The sequence below is a fragment of the Hypanus sabinus genome, chromosome 18 (assembly GCF_030144855.1).
Source record: "Hypanus sabinus isolate sHypSab1 chromosome 18, sHypSab1.hap1, whole genome shotgun sequence".
NCBI lineage: Eukaryota > Metazoa > Chordata > Chondrichthyes > Myliobatiformes > Dasyatidae > Hypanus > Hypanus sabinus.
In genome coordinates, this window is record NC_082723.1 from 17,417,325 (window position 1) to 17,436,749 (window position 19,425).

The 19,425-nt window shown below is 44.2% G+C and overlaps 1 protein-coding gene across 3 annotated transcripts in view; it reads right to left on the minus strand.

Annotated features, from left to right (window-relative positions):
• LOC132407362 (SH2 domain-containing protein 3C-like) overlaps positions 1-19,425 on the minus strand; it is a 286,124-nt gene that overhangs the window by 13,774 nt on the left and 252,925 nt on the right. For all 3 annotated transcript variants that reach the window (XM_059993734.1, XM_059993735.1, XM_059993736.1), the window contains 5 exons: positions 12,394-12,522; positions 8,010-8,458; positions 6,059-6,183; positions 4,452-5,116; positions 2,367-2,482 (listed from right to left, as the gene is read on the minus strand). In XM_059993734.1, the coding sequence (XP_059849717.1) occupies positions 2,367-2,482; positions 4,452-5,116; positions 6,059-6,183; positions 8,010-8,458; positions 12,394-12,522 (1,484 nt within the window). The remainder of the gene's footprint in view (positions 1-2,366; positions 2,483-4,451; positions 5,117-6,058; positions 6,184-8,009; positions 8,459-12,393; positions 12,523-19,425) is intronic.

The window sequence follows — 19,425 nt, forward strand, 5'->3', positions numbered from 1 at the left end:
CAGGTGAGATCCTCGGAGATGTGGACACCTAGGAATTTGGAGCTTGATACACGCTCCACTACAGTTCCGTTGATGTAGATGGGGACGTGAGTGTGGCTCCCAGCATGCCTGAAGTCCGCAATGATCTCCTTGGTCTTCTGGGTGTTGTCAGCACACCACGTGGCCAGGAGCTGGACCTTGTCCCTGTAGGCCATCTCATCATCTCCTCTGATCAGGCCAATCACCGTGGTGTCATCTGCAAACTTGATTATGGAGTTAGAACCATGTACAGGAATGCAGTCATAGGTGAAAAGGGAGTACAGAAGAGGGCTCAGCACACAGCCTTGAGGCATGCCGGTGTTCTGGGTGACAGTGGAGGAGAAGAGGTTGTCTAACTTAACAGGTTGGGGTCTGTAAGTTAGAAGGTCCAAATTCCAATTGCAGAGGGATGAGCTGATACCAGGCTGGTGAAGTTTGGCGATCAGCTTGGAGGGGGTCACAGTATTGAATGCCGAACTAAAGTCAATGAACAGCATTCTGACATAAGAGTTGGGGCTGTCCAGGTGGGTCAGGGCAGAGTGAAGTGCCATGAAGATGGCATTCTCTGTTGACCTGTTGGTGCGAAAGGCAAATTGATGGGGGTCCAGGATAGTGGGCAGACAGGATTCCATATGTGATAGAACCAGTCTCTCAAAGCACTTTGCAATAATGGGGGTGAGTGCAACTGGGCGGAAGTCATTCAGGCCCGTGGCAGTCATTCAGGCCAGTGGAATGCTTCGGCAGCTGCACGACGGTGGCAATCTTGAATCTTGTGGGGACAACTGCCTGGGCCAGAGACAGATTGAAAATGTCCGTGAAGACCCCAGCAACTGCCCTGCTCAGACTCTGAGCACATGGCCAGGTATTCCATCCGGATCAGCTGCCTTCCATATACTCACCCTGCTCAGGGTGGCGCAAACATCGGAGGTGGAAAGTGAGAGAGGCAGTTCACCAGGTGGGAGATCCACTTTGAGGAAGACCTCCTTGTTCTCTCAGTCAAAGCGAGCCTAGAAGTAATTGGGCTCATCAGGGAGGGAAGAATTGCTGGAAGGGGGCACAGTACTAGGTGGTTTGAAGTCTGTAATGACCTGTATGCCATGCCACATGCGCTGAGGGTCCGAGGAGTTGAAATGCTCCTTAATTCTCTGTTTGTATGTGTTTAGCCTGAGGAATTCCCTCCTCAGGTTGGCTCTGGCTGAACTGTAAGCCCCCCCCCCCCCCCGCCCCCGGTTTCCAGACATCTCATTTACGAGGTGTGGGCGTTGCCAGCTAATCCAACATTTATTGCCCATCCTTAGTTGCCCTTGAGAAGGTGGTGATAAACTGCCTTCTTGAACCGCTGCAGTCCCTGAGGTGTAGGTACACCCACAGTGCTGATTTCCAGCATCTGCAGAAGTTCTCTGTTTAATGCTTTTGAATGTGAGATAGACTACAGTCAGAACACGAGGGTATACTCCTTGTTTTTCTTAAAATAGTGGGATGTGGAATCTTAAACTACAAACATCTTGGACAGCAGCTTGGGCCATACTTTGATTTCTACCCAAAATATGGTACATCAGAGTGTTCAAATCATAAACACAAGTGATTTTGCAGATGCTGAAAGTCCAGAGCAATACATACAAAATACTGGAGGAGCTCAGCATTGTTCCCCTCCATTGATTCTGCCTGATCTGCTGAGTTCCTCCAGCATTTTGTGTGTGATACATCAGAGTGAAGCACTTGCTCAGTGTTGCTCTATATGTGGCCACGAAGCTGCTATCGATCCTGGACTGGAATTTGAACCATAAACCAGTGCTGCGTTGGTACAGCTGACTAACGTGTGGGCTGGAACACTAGAACTAGCATTTACTTTCCTGACCTACAAAAAAATAAATTTGACCTAAAAATCAACTTATACACCACACGTTCCTGCTCCAGATTCTTATTTGGATGCCCCTTGCTATAAAATAGCCTGTTTGCCCTCATTTTCTGTAAATCAAACCTAACAAAGCAACGCTGTAGGCCGCACCTTTAGGAGAGGAAAAGATTATCATAATTTTCCTTCTCGGAAAGAAAAATAAATAAAATAGAAACATAGAAAATCTACAGCACATTACAGGCCTTTTGGCCCACAATGTTGTGTTGACCATGTAACCATGTAATGAAAATATTTTGTGCAAATATTTGCCGCAGGAGATAGGCCTTCTGAATTCAGCACGCAGCTTGGCTCAAAAGCAGTGACATTATCCCAATTTTTACAAATTGATGCCGAAACCTCTATGCAATTTCTCCTATAAGCCATCCTGTTTCAAAGAAGCTGAGCTGCAACCTGGTCAAGAACACAGGACCACCACGACTTTGCCTCTCACCGTTCCAGCAAGTCGAGTCGAAGCTGGTGCCCGTGGGGAAGAGTGAGTAACTCCAGCCCTGAGCTCACCCCCATCTGCTTCTGCAGTTCCTTGGAAACAGCCAGTATCCTAGCAACCTGTGGAGACAGGATATAAAAAAGATTAATCAACTTGCGCTCTTGGTAATTACAAGGCCTCAAGGCTTCACCCTCTGAATATCGATCTGTTTATCAAAAGCATCTCCAGTAACTGGCTTTGCATGAAACATCAAGGTTCCCAATTAACTGCTGGGGATATACGTTTGTCTCACAGGATTGGACAAGGTAACTATGGATCCATATACTGAAAGATTTTTAACTTAGTTTTAGTCTTAACAGGCTGATAAGGTGCCAACTATATTGCTTGAGATGAATAAATCTAGTAAAATCAAGACCAATTTCATTTCCTCTTCTGAGCTCACTAGTTTTTGGATTCTTCACCTAAGGAGTCAGTCAGCCTCTGCTATCTCATTTAGGAGGGCATGGTCAGTATGAGAGCTATGATATATTCAGCTCAGTCTGGTATCATCACTGGGAGAGGTCCTGTCCTTGCCAGGCATCCACAATCCAGTATGGTGACCGATGCGATAACAGTCTTTAGAAAGCAAACAGGATACTGTGCTTCCCCTAGATCCACTGTGTGGAAATCAACAGGCCTGTTTCAGCTTGCAACCTGTCGCAGATTGCCCTGCACCATATTCCGTGAGGTTTCTAAAGCCTCTTTTGCTCAGTGGCTACAGTACTGTGCACACAAATATATAGCTGGAGGACTAAGATTTTTGCTCAGTACTATAGTAATTTTATGTATTGCACTGTACTGCTGCCTCAAAAAAAACCTAATTTCATGACATATGTGAGTGATGATAAACCTGATTCCAATATGGGTCCCTGTTGTGGACTGAGAGTGGGAAGGGGGCAGGGAGAGGGGAACCATGGTTGGGAAAAGGGGAAGGGAAAAGGGAGGAAGAAGGAAGCACTAGAGAGGCATTCTGTACTGATCAGTAAATCAATTGTTTGGAATCAAATAACCTTGTCTGGTGTCTTAGGGCTGGGTGTGTCTGCACCCATGGCATTCCTTCACTACCATCTGTCACACACCCCTCTTGTGGCACTTCACTGTCACCGTTCCCAACATCCTTTGCTCCTGCCATGTTTACAAACCCGCTCTCTGCTCCACGTTGACAAGTACAGTACCGGCAGAAGCCTCAGGCACCCTAGCTATATCTAAGACTTTTGCACAACACTGTACTTCATTTTCTTTTCTTTAGTCATTTTTGTGGTTGATCGTTGAATGCTGGACTACACAGAGCTTGGGAGATTACGAGGTCGTCCATTTAGAACAGAGACGAGGAGGAATTTCTTTAGCCAGAGGATGGGGAGTCTGTGGAATTCTTCGACACAAACAGCTGAGGAGGCCAAGTCATTGGGTAAATTTAAAGTGGAGGTTAGAGAGGGTGACAAAGGTTACAAGGAGAAGGCATTTGAGTGGGGTTGAGAAGGTGTAATAAATTCACCATGATCAAATGGTGAGCAGATTTGATGGACTGAATGGTCTAGATCTGCTACTATGTCTTATGGTCTTATTCACAATGTATTTAAATGCCTAATGTGAGCTGGCACTTTGGTGCTGTGCTGTGGGAGTGCTGCACGATTGAAAACACTGTGATTTGGATGAGAACTGAAAATGAAGTTCTAGCTATTCTAGTAGACATCATCAAGGGGCTAAGAAGCAGGAGTTCTCCCAGGCTGTGCAGCCCAACATTCAATGATTAATGACAAATATCAAGACAGATTAACATGTTCTTCCTTCCACTATTGTTTGGGGGAGCTAACTAGTGACAAGTGACTGCCATTTTAGAACTGATTAGAATGACGACAAGCTAATTACTGGAGATTTTCCAGAAGATGCAAAAAGACAAGATGGGAATGAAAATACTTCACAGCACCAGATGGTTAGACAGTGCTTTAAACAAGGCGGCGTTCATAAGGAAGGCCAGCCACTTCCACAACTCGATACAAAAATGAAAATCCGATTTAGATGTATCCATTGCAAACTGGATTTCCTCACCATGCAGTCTACTTTCGTGATGTGCTTGGCAATCGTTTTTGCATCCTCCTCAGCCAACAGTTCCTTAACTTTCTTTAGTATAGTCATCTCAAGCGGCTTATTCTCCAAGGGAATGAGCAGTGACTGATACCCGCCCAGCTTAAAGGAGGACACCTGTTCAATGACCGGGGCTGTGAACGGTTCACACTGCAGCTGCTCTCCCTCTTCTGTGCAGCTGGGCATTCGACTGAGGTATGCCTCCGTTTCCAGGATCCCAAAGTTCGTCTCAGACTGCCAGCTGGATATGTTGGGGTTCTCCTCAACTTTCAACCTTTCCACATAGCTCTTTGCCATCAGCTGACTCTGCTTGAGGGCGAGTTCCAACTGCTGCCTCTCCCAGTCAAGCGGCGATGAGGGCCGCAGTTCACAGTAGTGGCTGTGTTCTGATTCTCTACAGTTCTCTGAAGCCACTCTCTGGTCTGACTGCACAGAGCTATTTGACGGGGTGGAATGTGTGCTGTTACAATGAGGTCCGCTTGAAGCCTCCTTGGGCTTTTCTTTGTTAGGCTCCTGACACAGTCTGTTACCAATCGGTGGGCTAAGCTGTGGCTCACTGGACCGCCGAAGTACTGGTGATGATGGCGTCATCCTTGCTACCCGACCGAGATGGCTTTTGTGCTTCAAACCTGAGGAAGATGTTACACAGCATTAATGCAAATATCGTATTTGTATCCTCCCCTCAGTCACCCCCAGCCCTTTTGTTTTTCTGATAAAGCTGGCGTACAATCAGTGGCCAGTTTACTAGCGTACACCTGCTCACTAATACAAATATCCAACTAGCCGATCAGTTATGGCAGCAACTCAGTTCATTAAAGCATGCAGACGTGGTCAACTGGTTTAATTGACCAAGCATCAAAATGGGGAACAAATTTGATCTAAGTGATTTTGACTGTGGAATGATAGTTGGTGCCAGATGGGGTGGTTTGAGTATCTCAGAGACTGCTGGTGACCTGGGATTTTCATGCACTACAGTCTCTAGAGTTTACAGAGAATGGTGCAAGAAACAAATTTCAATGGGTGAAAATGCCATTTTAATGAGAACGGTCAGAGGAGAATGGCCAGATTAGTTCAAACTGATAGAAAGGTGGCAGTAGCTCAAATATCCACAAGTTACAAAAGTGGCTTGCAGAAGACCATCTCTGAACGCACAACACTCGAACCGTTAAGTGAATGGGCTACAGCAGCAGAAGATCACAAGTATACACCCAGTGGCCACTTTATTAGGTACCACAGAAATCTAATAAAGTGGCCACTGAGTGTATTGTTAGGCTGTAAATCCAGTGCCTGAGATTGAACTAAAGGTCAAATCAAGTCCTGGGTGTGAGATTCATCAACAGTTTTCACCTACTAAAGTGACCTTCCTAATGGTGATTACGAACAAGAATCTGAACGTTATTCCATCTCACCAGTAGGACAAAGTACTACTAATGCTCAAGGATGTTTTATAAACGTTATTGATTTTAAAATTCTAATTACTGTCTGCTTTGATCTTTATGAAATGTTGTGTTAGTGTAAAATCATAAAATTTCACTTGAAGGCCATGACAGTATTATCCCGATGTCACTTACTTGTGCTGTATTCTGGAGAGAGAGGAATCTCGCTCACTGGAGACATCCCGTGCCGAATGTCCTTGATTTGATCCATGCTCAGAGCAAAATTGCGGATTGGTTCCTTGTGATGTGTTGACGGAATGCTGAAGGAAGGTAAGTAACTGTTGAATGAAAGCTCCTTTGTACTGTCACTCATCACTTAACTACTAACAGGTCATAACACACTCTCAAGATGTCAAAATACATCAGTGTTTATAGAGTGGAATTTGGGTAGATGGCAAAGCCTGGTCTACTTTGAGGGCCAGATTTCATTTACACAAGACCAAAGACCATAAGACGTTGGAGTAAATTTGGACATTCAGCCCACTACTCTACCATTCCATCATGGCTGATTTATTCTCCCCAGTGACCCTATTCTCTGGCCTTCTCCCCTAACCTTTGCTGCCTTGACTAATAAACAACCTGTCAAGCTCTGCTTTAAATATACCCCATGACACTGGGCCAGGGATGAGGTATTCCTGGAGACTGTCACGTTGCTCCTAACCATGGTGGCATTGGTCAGCAAGGATTGAGACAGGGACCACATATCTGGGTCTGGGAGCAGGAGCAATTCACCTGGTTTACGAACGGAACAGAAACTCACCTCATCAGTAAGTTGACGTGAATTCCACGTAACTCAGTATTGAAATGGCAATCAGAACTTAGACCACTGAGAGTTAAAGTGGCCTCACTAGCTCACTGTGAAGCCTCTTCGAGGCATCAAAAACCTACGGAAGTAAAGCTGCCACTCCATGATCCTTTCTTGTTCCAAAAGTCAGCTCGCCAACCCAACACAGCCGAAATTCCGGGTCGGCTGACTTTCTCCCTACTTGCTGTGGGGAGCTTTCTTCTTGTTTTCAAGGAAGGCACTGACACCCTAGGCACACCAAAATACACCCCATTTTCTTAAATGCTTCCCCCACCCGCAACCTTCCCCATAGCCCTTTAAAGCAGAAGGATACAGCATTAAGTGTTTGTTACAATCACGTGTCTCTTCTTCGACAATGAAATAATGGGAAACTAATGCAGGGAAATCATAACAAAATACAAGGAAGTCTGTTGATGCTGGAAATCCAAAGCAACACACACAAAATGCTGGAGGAAGTCAGCTGTTCAGGCAGTATCTATGGAAATGATGTTTCAGGGAGGGACCCTTCTTCAGGACTAAGAAGGGGGAAGATACCAGAATAAAAAGGTGGGGGGAGGAAAGGAGACTAGCAAGAAGGTGATAGGTGAAGCCGGGTGCGTGGGAAAGGTAACGGGCTGGAGAGGAAGAATCTCATGAGTGGAGAGTGGACCATGGGAGAAAGGGAAGGAGGAAGGGACCCAGGGGGAACGTGACAGGGAACGTGACAGAAAAGGTAAAAGCTCAGAGTGGGGAATAGAGGAAGAAGGGAGGGGGAGGAAATTTTTTTTAACCAGAAGGAGAAATTTATATTCAAGCCATCAGGTTGGAGGATACCCAGACAGAATACAAGGTGTTGCTCCTCCATCCCGAGGGTGGCCTCATCTTGGCACAAGAAGATTCCATGGGCCGACAACGGAATGGGAATAGAAATCAGAATTAAAATGTTTGGCCAGCGGGAAGTTCTGCTTTTGGCAGATGGAGCACAGGAGCTTGATGCTGTCCCTTAACTTACAATGGGCCTTCCCATTGTAGAGGAGACCACATTGGGAGCACTGGACACCATAAACAACCCCAGCAGATTTGCAGGGCAGCGTTGCCTCACCTGGGAGGACTGTATGGGGCCCTGAATGGAGGAGGTGAATGGGCAGGAGTAGCACTTGCATGGATCATCACTAAGCCTGATTCTGTACTCAACCTGTGCATATGCAAAAACGCCTTTGTTTGGTGTCCGATGACCAGAAACATTTTTCTATTGCACAGGGAAACTGAGTCGCTTTAACCCTCCAAAAAGCAAGCACTTACCTGTTGCCACAACTATCACTTCGGATGATCTTATCAGATGTCAGACCATCGGTCATGGTTACACTCCGCCTCTTAATGTATCCACCCTTCTGATTGGCTGAAGGATGAGCTAGCCCATGCTTCCCAGTGGACAACCCATAGCTGGCCTCCAGGTACCGGAGGGGAAGGGTGCGGTTGATTGGACAGTAGATGATGGCTCCACTCTGCTCAGAAACAGGCTTACGGTTCCCAATATAAAACCGGACCAGGGCGGGGATGTTGTCGAAGCTCTCCCTCTCGAACAGATACTGGATGCGGGTGAAGGCCTCATTGGGTTTGATCATCACCTTGTTAATCTTAAAGTGGAGAGGTTCGTTTCTCCACTGGCAGGTCAGCACGTAATCACCGACAGACGTGAGGGAATCACGGATGAGAAAATCACCATTTTTCTGCATTAGATTCTCAGAAACCTGAAAAGTAAAAATCTGAATCTTAAAAAGAATGTTGGGGAAAATAGACACAAGATTTGTCCCTGCAAGCCTCTTTATTCATTCAGTTGGATAATGATCGATCTATCTTGTAATCCTTTCACATTTCATAATTCTAAACCTCTTCATTCAGTTGCTTCAATAAATATCTATAAATAATAATGTTGAATTTTTCAGCTTCCTCCACACCCCAGGTACAAAACAGATTTTTTGAAGAAGTGCTTCAGCTTTGTAACTTCATACTGTGTTTCCAACCTCAATTAGATTTTCACAATAAAGTGAAAAATTGATCTTGCATACTGTCTATACCGATCAATTAATTACATCCAAACATTGAGATAAAATAACAGAGTGCCAAATAAAGTGTGAGTTAGAAAGGGCAGGTCACAATGAGGTGGATTGTGAGGTCAAGAGTGCATCTTATCATATAAGGGAAACATTAAATAGTCTTATAGTAGGTGCCATCTTTGAGCTTCATAGTACGAACTTGCAGGCTTTTATCTCTCCTCCCCGATGGGAGGGGGGGGGAGAAGGGAGACTGTCCGTGGTGAGTGGTGTCTTTCATTAGGCTTTGCCAAAGCAGCAAGGAGAGTAGACAGGGTAAACAGAGGGGAGCCTGGTTTCGGTGATGTGCTGAGCTGTGTTCACAACATTGCAGTTTCTCACAGTCACGTGCAGAGCAGTTGCCGTACCTCGAGATGGGCTGATGGCCAATCCGTCAGCATCCGTTTCCTAGACAGATTCTTAGTCACTCAGATACTGAAGCGGCAGGGTAATGTAGGCGTTAGCACATTGCTTCACAGCACCAACAATCACAGATTGGGGTTCGATTCCCGCCGCTGTCTGTGAGGAGTCTGTATGTTCTCCCCATGATCATGTGGGTTTCCTCCGGGTGCTCTGGTTTCCTCTCACATTCCAAAGAAAGTTGCAAGCATGCTGGAAGTGTGGGGCTGCCCCATGACTGCAACAAGTACAGCCTCACTGATTTGATATATTTCACTGAATGCTTCAATGTGCATGTGACAAATAAATCTTTAAATGAGGAATCCCAGGCCATCTGAAGTCTATACTATACTGACATTGGCCCTGACATTCATGGACTGTACCTTGGATAAAATCACATTATGTTCCTCAAAGTCAATGTACGTTTATTATCAAAGTATGTATGCAGTGTACAACCCCAAGATTTGTCCTCCCACAGGCAGCCACGAAACAAGGAAACACCATGGAACCCCTTCAAAGAAAGCAACAAACACCCAACACACAAAAAAAAACTAGTCACTCAACTGGCAAAAAAACGAGTTAATAACAGAGCATTGAAGATCGAACTACAGAATCCTTGAAGCAGTCTAGGAATGCTCAGTGTAGTTCAGTTCAGTTTATTTCAATTCAGCACTGTGTCGCCCGTTAACTGCAGGCCTGTCTGTGTCAAAGAGTCGCAAACAAAATCACCCACAATAGCAATAAAAATGGTGTAACCAGGAACCAGAAACACATACAACATGAAGTGCAGAGTCCTCTAAAAATGAGTCCAATCCACAAACGTTGCCAATCAAACCTCGTCCGAGACCCAAGACTCCTGCACCTTCCTCTGGCATCAGTAAGGAGAGGGAGAAGGGAGACCGGTCAAACGCAGGCAGATGACACTGGACACCCGCTCGCCTTCCACTCTCGTCCTCGTTGATTTCAATCTTGCTCGATACTTTAATCAGCGAGATCAGCGATCCCAAACACTGACCGACGGTTTCTCACCCGTTAGGAGTGTCACCCTTCAAAATTAGCCAAGGTGAAACAATATCACTTCCCAGCCATCTGTGTGGCCTCTGGGGCTGCAGCTGAGGCACCTGGCGAAGCCAAGTGAAAAGTGATTCACTGTGCTTCTGACTGCAAGGCCTGATCTGCCAGTCATGTCACTGAGCACACCTGAAAACAAAGACCACCAAATATTCTTCACCTCACCGAGCCAAGCATAAAGTCTTCAGAAGAAAAGATGTGGTGACATAAATGGCATGCTGCGGTTGACACCGAGAAGCTACAGTCTATGTATCAGCTGCACAACCAACTGTGCTGTGGTGTATATTTACATCTCTAATGTTTATAGCAGTAAAAATGTCAGGTCTTTTTCCTGCAAAGAGGAAAAAGCAGAAGATATATTGTAGCCATTTTCTCAGCTTTTACTGTAGGTGACTGTATCTCTTGATCACTCAATTCTTATTCATGGAAATACATGGGGGAGCTATCACCTTGACATTTCAATTTGCTTTCAAATCAGATTCATTTCTGGCAACTGACTGTCTGTTTTCTTTGTCAAGTGCTCCCACAAACACCTTGAAACAGTGACTGAACCACGGGCTTTGATGACTTCAATGTAAATGTCTAAACATAAGGCACAAAACATGCATTCTTTGGTCCACAACTTTATGAGAGGTAATAGCCAACTTACTGTGGAAGTGGAGCCAGAGAAATATCCATGTTAACCATTCTTACGTTTGTCCAAAATACAGCTGAAGACAACTATTAGATTCATTTCCACTGATGAAGTCACTTCATTTTCCAAAAATTTCTTCAAAGACTCTAAAATATTTTCCTATTCTGCTATTATATATTGCTAAAGAGAGGAACAAAAAAACCATCTCTTCTGTAGATTATTTGCTGAAGCCTATTGCTCAGGTTCAGCAGTGAACCTCACACAAGATAATACTGTGGACGACTGGCCGCAGAGCGTCAGTCACCCAATCTGGACAGAAAATCCAGGCAAAGATCCTGGAGAAGATCTGAGCTAATAAGAGGGTAAAATATTGCACTGATTTCACGTCAATAAACTAAAATTGGAAACCTTTTGACAGAATTAAAATAGTTTTTAGTTTGTAAGTTTGCTGTGCATACCAGCATGCCACATAAATACCCAGGAGTTAATAGGCAGGTTTTCAAATGTTGTTTTAATGTTGTTTGCTGGTACGTAAGGGAAATAAACTCATTTCCCTTGGGTACCAGCAAACAAAATTAAAATGCCAGGGATTTCAGAGCAAGCCAAACTCCCAAGCAATCTTTAAAAAGCAATAAAAATGTATCAGTGATTGTTATAATCTAATTATAATCTAAAAATTCACAATATCTGCTGGCTGTTATACTTCAGTGTTAACTTTGGCATCCACTCCTGCAACCATATCTGCTCCACAGAGGGAGGCAGAGCATTCAGTGATTGGCAGTTCTCCAAACAATGACAAGAAAGGAAGGGGATGGTTTTTTCTCCGCACTAACTTTGTATTGTGCAATTGACACAAAGCATTTGTGCCTTTGGGATTTGGGATTTCGGAGCCTTCGGGATTTTCTATTTGGAGCATTTGAGGAATATTGTGCCCAATAAACAGCATGATGATTCCACCTTGGGGCGGCACGGTAGCGTAGTAGTTAGTGCAACAACTTCGCAGTACCGGCGCCATGGGTTCAATTCCCATCGCTGTCTATAAGGGGTTGATCCGTTCTCTCTGTGACCGCGCGGGTTTCCTCTGGGCGCTCTGGCTTCCTCCCACAGTTCAAAGAGGTACTGGTTGGTAAATTAATTGGTCTTGTAAATTGTCCTGTGATTAGGCTAGGGTTAAATTGGAGGATTGTTGTGCAGCATGGGTCAAAGAACTTGAAGAGTCACTTCTTTGCTGCACCTCAATAAAAAAAACTTCTACCGATACAACATAACTATAACACCTTTACATCACAGTCGTATTTACACATGGCCATACCCTTTAATAGTACAGTTTGCAATGTACGTAGCACACTTGGGAAAATGTTCCTAATATGCTGTTTATTCCAATACATAATGCAAGGCTTATGTTGATAACCTCTTTCTCAAACACCCCCTCCCCAGCCTTCCTCCCTTGTTAACTGAGAAACAATGTGAAGTGCCAGTTTTCCATTACCTCACGTGGGATACGCCCATGGTACCAGGCGTGACTCCGTAGGTCTGTGCTGCTCAGTTTCAGCTCCTCCTCCAACTCCTTGTGCAACTTCTCAGGGCTGGAATCCAGGATATATTTGTCCTTTGAAAACTGGAGGAATTAGAAAAAATGGATGTTAGCAAAATCAATAACTGGCATCTCTTTTGCCTCTGATGTTTCATTTTCCCCAACACATCCCAGAATCTGGATTGGAACATGTGTTTGACGCAGTAAATTGTACCAACATGTCCCAAAGATTTCTTACTGCTCAGAGCTCCTGGACAATTACCTCGAACTGCACTGCAGATGACTGCCTGAAGTGGATAGGCATTGTATACACAAACATTGAGAGACTCCCAAAAGTGGGTACGTCATGTATTCTAGATTTTCTACATCAAGTAAACATCAAGATCGCCAAATGCCTGAACTGGACATGGTAATCTCCAAATTTTATCTAACTTCCACTGAGGTTCTTTAAATTAGTCTGACATTAGGCATTTCTGATATTCAATAATTCCTCATAGCTGGAAAGGCTTCAGGCTTCCAGATACCTATATTCCAATACTAATGCTCTGGTACCTTCTCATGGTGGCAACCATTATTTTACCAGTTTTTGTTTTGGAAACAAATGCGACTGAAATTAAAGGACTGAAGCTACCAAATTGTGCATTGTCAAACCAAAACCTACTCTTAATTCTCTGATGTTAAACGCAATACACATCAACTCAAATTTCAAAAGATACTGTTTTTAATGATCGGAGGTTATCCCTAAATGCTTAAGAGCCAATGGAGTACATTTGTGTTGTACTCACTACTGTAAGTTAGGAAACCTAGCACCCAATTAATGCACAGGAAGCTCACACAATCATGTAATATGTGTGTCAATGTTACTAAAGGTCCCTCAGCACTTCTTTGTGAGTCAGATACAGGAGGAGGTGACAACCCCATGGGTTATTAGCATTTATAGAAAGGCCTTGTATAGTTCCTATATAACAAGCTGAAAAAGGGCAGAGAGAGATGAATATTCCCCAGTATCTGTGACATGTTTAAACTGCTGATTTTAAACTGCCGAAAACTGTTCAACCTAGTAATCACAAGTAACAAAGAATATTCTCAAAAAAGAGCACCTCAGTGGAAGCTATCTTTCTTCGACCTCAGGGAAATTAGATCATGAACTAGCTTTTGTGGGAACAAGAGAGTGTGTCTCATGGACAATATTTGTTCAATTATCTCATCTGAATTAGCCATGTAGTATTACATCTGTGCTTGTCACAACAAGCGTGGCTTTTTAAATATTTATTTAGTTGTTTGTTTTGTTTGTTAATTTATTGAGATATAGCGTGGAATAGGCCTTCCTGGCCCTTCGATCTGCATCACCCAGCAACCCCCAGTTTAACCCTGGCTTAATCACAGGGCAATTTACAATGACCAATTAACCTCCCAACTGGTACGTCTTTGGACCGTGGGAGGAAACAGGAGACCCAAGCAGCCATGGGGAGAACATACAAACTCTACAGACAGTAGCAGGAACAGAGGCTACAGTGTAAGTGGAGACATGGTACATCGGGCGGTATGATGAAGCATGTGTTTCACAGAATAAATGTGCTGAATTACACTATATTATGACGAGAGGTGTGGAATATGAGATGGTGGTGAAATGAGGACAGTGCTGCGTTTGTGACTGAGGTTTAGTGGGAGATTCATATAAATGCCAAAGTTATGAAGGATGGGAGGTCATTTGATAGAGGTGTACAAGATGACAAAAGGCAGAGATCGAGTGAGTAACCAGGGACCTTTTCCCAGGGCTGAAATGCCCAATAGAAGGGAGGCATAATTTTATGGTGATTGAAGGAAAGTATAGGGGGGATGTCAGAGATAAGTTCTTTACACAGACAATGGTGGGTGCACGGAACGCCCTGCCAGGAGTGGTGGCAAATTAGGGACATTTAAAAGACTGTTAGATAGCCACATGGATGATTGAGAAATGGAGGGTTAGATTGGTCTTAAAGTAGGTTAAAAGGTCAGCACAATATCATGGACCAAAGGCCCTGTACTTGTGCTGTAATGTTCTATATTTATGCTTAAGATGTTCATATAATTCACTCCAGCATGATCCCAATGATAGTTTTTTTCCAAACTCACTCTCTATTTGCTCCTGATTTACCAGCTGACCCTGGAGGGTTTGCCTGTGTGAAATTGCTTTTGATTCCTTGTGTTAATTTGATGTGTGTCTGCTACTGTGTGACTGCAAATACACAGGCACTGGTGCAGATGCAGGTCCGCGGATGATGTAATCTTGTATTTATACTCCGCTCTTTTGCTCCTTGTGATTCCCGAGGGTTCCTGGTTAAAAGGTAAGGTTTCAAACTGCAGGACCCACAGAGAGGAAGACAAAGAGCGAGAGAGAGAAATGGTGTGTGGGAGAACGGCTAGTTAAACAAAAGAAAGACAAAATAAGGTAGAAACAGGACAGGGGCAAGGGCAAGCCAACAGTGGGAGAGGGCTTTTCTCTCTGGAGTGAAGGAGGATGAGAGGTGACTTATAGAGGGGTACAAGAAGAGATCGATCGGATAGCCAGTGGCTTTTCTTCCCAGGGTGGAAATGGCTAATGGGGAAGTGGGGGTGGGGGGGGGGGAGCATAGTTTTAAGGTGATTGGAAGAAAGTATAGTGGAGATGTTAAAGATAAGGTTTTTTACACAGAGGTTAGTGAGTACATGGAACGCCATGTCACCAGGGATGGTGACAGAGGCATTAACATTACGGACACTTAATAAGCTCTTAGATAGGCAAAATGATGATAGAGAAATAGAAGGCTATGTAGGAGGGAAGGGTTAGACTGACCTTAGAGTAGGGTAATAGGTCAGTACAATATTGTGGGCTGAAGAGCCTGTATTGTGCAGTAACATTTTATGTTCTAAGTATTACATGTATCATGAATATAAAATCATACCAAAACTACATTTGTAAAGTCATCATGGAGTTAGGCAAAGTAATAATTACTGAAAGGAGACAGTCAACCCAGTTCATTCCCTCTGGTCTCTTCTTACAGACCTAACTCAAACTGGAGTTGACATTTTCTAGAGAGGGCAGGAGCAAATAGGTGAAACAGAAAGGGATGGGGGAAATGGTTTAAAAATACATTAGGTTGGTAGCACTAACCCTCCAGCGTAAATCTCATTGCAACACAACTGGGAGTATATTGGCAAGTGCTTCTGTCCTAGAAACCGACTGGGAACTAAACAAATCCACTAAGAAACTTCAAAGGCAAAATATTTCAGGGGCAGGAAAAATAACAAAATAAAAATAAAAGTTTATAATGCGGATGGTGCTTGTCCTGCTAAGTAGTTTCAGATTTTTGTGTTTTAGTTCAGTGCTGGAATTGTTTTATGTTTTACTTAAAGACGCAGTATGGTAGCATTTCTGGCCCAAATACACCCATGTGACCAATTACCGACCCGAACGTCTTTAGAAGGTGGGAGGAAGATGGAACACCCGGAGGAAACCCATGCAGTCAAGGAGAAAACATACAAACTCATTTCAGACAGTGGCAGAATAAACCCAGCTCACTGACACTGTAACAGCATTACGCTAACCTCTACACTACCGTGCTGCCCCAAGCATAGGACTGAAAGCAAGTCACTCAGCTCAGTTTTAAAACTGTCATCCTGTATACAAATCCCTCAAAGTCAAGATCCATGGGCCCCTCAGTTAATGGTAGGGGTCCATGGCATTGAAAAGGCTGGGAACCCTTGGTCTAAGACATAGGTGTCAAACTCAAGGCCCGCGGGCCATATCCGGCCCGGCGTATAATTATATCCGGCCCGCGAGATCATTTTAGATAGATCTATTATTTTAATTATTAATGGCCCAGCGATATGAAGCCTATGATTGTAAGTTAATACCAATCATAAAAATAATGCTTGCTCAGCAGTCTTCTTCATAAGAAACGGAATTTGTGAAGTGAAACACTTTGTAGTTATAGCAGAGACTGAGACACATGAGAACAGGCTGAAAAAACGGAGGCAATGAAAGCTGCGTTCGCACGCGCCCGACTGATCCAGCCCGCATGAAGCTGCATTTTGCCCAATCCGGCCTGTGACCTAAAATGAGTTTGACACCCCTGGTCTAAGATTTACCCCACTTTAATAGCACAGCGTCCTCCAGCTCTCCGAGGAAGCATTTCTCCACCTCTGCCTTCTAATGCAACCAATTCCTGCAACCCTCTGATAAACTGCTCTGCTTTTTTCCTAGGACTTGGAATTCAACACGTTTCCGCTTCCACCTTTCTTTCCTCATTCAAGAAACTACTTCAAGCTACCTCTTTGCCTAGGCTGTTGGTCACTGCCCCTTGGCTCAGTATTTTGTCTGATTGTGCTCCTTTGGGAGACTTTATTACATTAAAGGTGCAATGTGGTTGAAAGTGCCAGGTCAGGGCTGATTGCTGCTATTTTTCACTAAAAACTAATCTTCCCAGCAGCCTTACTTTTGGCCGACAGCCAGCTGTGCAAGGCCAGCTCGGGGGAAGCCAATGGTAGAAGGACGGTTTCTGAATAATAAAATTATTTATAAAATGATGCCTGGTATTACTTAAGTTCCTAGTGCCATACACACATAAACACACACACATCGAAACGGTACTGCAGATGCTGGAAATCTCCGTCCTGATGAAGGGTCTTGGCCCAAAATGTCAACTCTTTATTCCCAACCTTAGATGCTGCCTGACTTGCTGAGCACCTCCAACATAGTGTGTGTATTACTCCCCATTTATATAGTGTGGCCAGATGCTACAATACAGACATCACCACTGTAGTCACTGGTGACACCTGCCTTGGGAGCAGGATGGAAATAGCCATGGGCACTGACATTTTATCCATTATTCTGTGTGACGTCACGCTCAAACCCTTTCAGACTGCTGCCCGCGGGTCAGGATTGATCGAACTTGGCAAAAGTCCAGATAAAGCATAAGTGGATCAGTGAAAAGAAGCAACCCCATACTTTAAAGAGAGCAGCAACATGGAGAAAATTTTACTGGCATTCCACAGTGCTGAGAGCAGCTGAGTTCCATTTGCCCTGCTGGGTTTTAGGGTCAAACAGGACAAAAGCAGGCAACTTGGCTCACTGTGTCCGCACCAAAAAGTGGTGGGTGGAGGTACATCTCTACCAAAGGAGATGTAATGTGCTTCTTCCCTCTGCTACCCTGGAAGTCACTCTTGGACCCACACCACATCCCCCCCCCACCCTGATCAGGGTCACGGGAAGCCATGCATTTCAGTAGCTGGTTATGCGACCACTGACGCCAGGCAGACAATCTCTGAAGAATATTGATAAATGGCTGGGATCTCCGGTCATGTAAAGACACTGCCCAGAAGAAGGCAATGGCAAAACAGTTTTGTAGAAAGATTTGCCAAGAACCAGGAGGCTGGTGAATCTCTGGAATTCATTGCCACAGATGTCTGTGGAGGCCAAATCATTTAAAGTGATTTAAAGTTGATAGGTTCTTGATAAGTAAGTGTCAAAGATTATAGGGACAAGACGGGAGAATGGGGTTGAGAAGGAAAATAAATTAGCCAGGATTGAATGGTGAATTAGACTCAATGGGCCAAATGGTCTAATACTGCTCCTATGTTTTATGGTCTTATCTTCTGGAGTCCAGGAACTCAGTTTGTGGTTATACTTCCAACATGCAAACTGTTCAGATTACAAACAGTTAACATGGAACCCTGCTGTAACCTGGGAGGATCTAGACGTAATGTACAGTTGTATGGATCTGTACATAGTGCAGGAACAAGGATGCCTGCTTGGTTTCTGTACAACAAGGCAATTTTCATGTACAAGGACACGGAGATCCTTCAGAACATCTCCCCTTTCAGTCTCTCACCTCTTAATACATTTTTTATATTCTATGTTGACATGGATGACTTCACACTCTATTCCACGTCCTTGCCCTTTCACTTATCTTCCCAAAGCCCCTGCTGCCTCTGTGCATCACCATCAACCAGCTCTGTATCATTTTTGTGACATGCCCACCCAGGCTGTGAGGCAGGACAGAACTGTGAATTTACAACTGCAGAACCCCCCCCCCCCACCCCATCCACCCTTTTAAACTGTCCTGGTTTGAAAGGATCAGCGTTTAATGATCTCTGGCTGATGCTATTAACTGCTACCTCCCCGGTAACATATTTGAGCAGCTTTAATATTCCTGGTGCTTTTAATTGTAAACTCTAATTAATTGTTTATCAGCTTGCCTCTGCCGATGCTCTTCACAATCAGGGGCAAGCCTAAATAAGAGAACACAATACTGATAATTACATGCCCTGATTAATGATGTGCGGTTTCAATTCAGCCATTCATTACCATATAAAACACCGCTCTAATTCATAGCTAATGGAAACATATGGGAGGTGGGACCAGAACCTGTTAGTTAAGGGTATAGAGGAATGTTATTCCCTAATCAGAGTCCCATGAAGTGCCTCTGACAGCACTGAGATGGTGACTGCTGAAAGAAGCTTTTATTTGAATGCGCCCATTCAGTCAACAAAATATTTTCAAAGTGCTGCCTCTATTGTAAGGCAGACAAACTGAGTACCTAATTTCCATAAACTTCCATAAACAATGATAAGGACTATTTTAGTGATCTTGTTGAAGGGTAACTTCTTTATTTTATGTATTTATTTACAGATTCAGTCCGGAACAGGCTCTGCTCAGCAACCCAACTATTCAGACTTAGGCTAATCACAAGATACAAGAAATTCTGCACATGCTGGAAATCCAAAGCCACGGACGCAGAAAGTTGGAGGAACCCAGCGGGTCAGTAGAAATTAATAAACAGTCAATGTTTCAAGCTGAGACACTTCTTCAGGAGTGGAAAGGAAGGGGAGCCAGAATAAAAAGGTGTTTTGGGGAGGGGGGAGGGGAAAGAGGACAGTTAGAAGGTGATAGATGAAGCCAGGTGGGTGAAGATGTAAAGGGCTAGAGAGGGAGGAATCTGATAGGAGAGGAGAGTGGACCCTCAG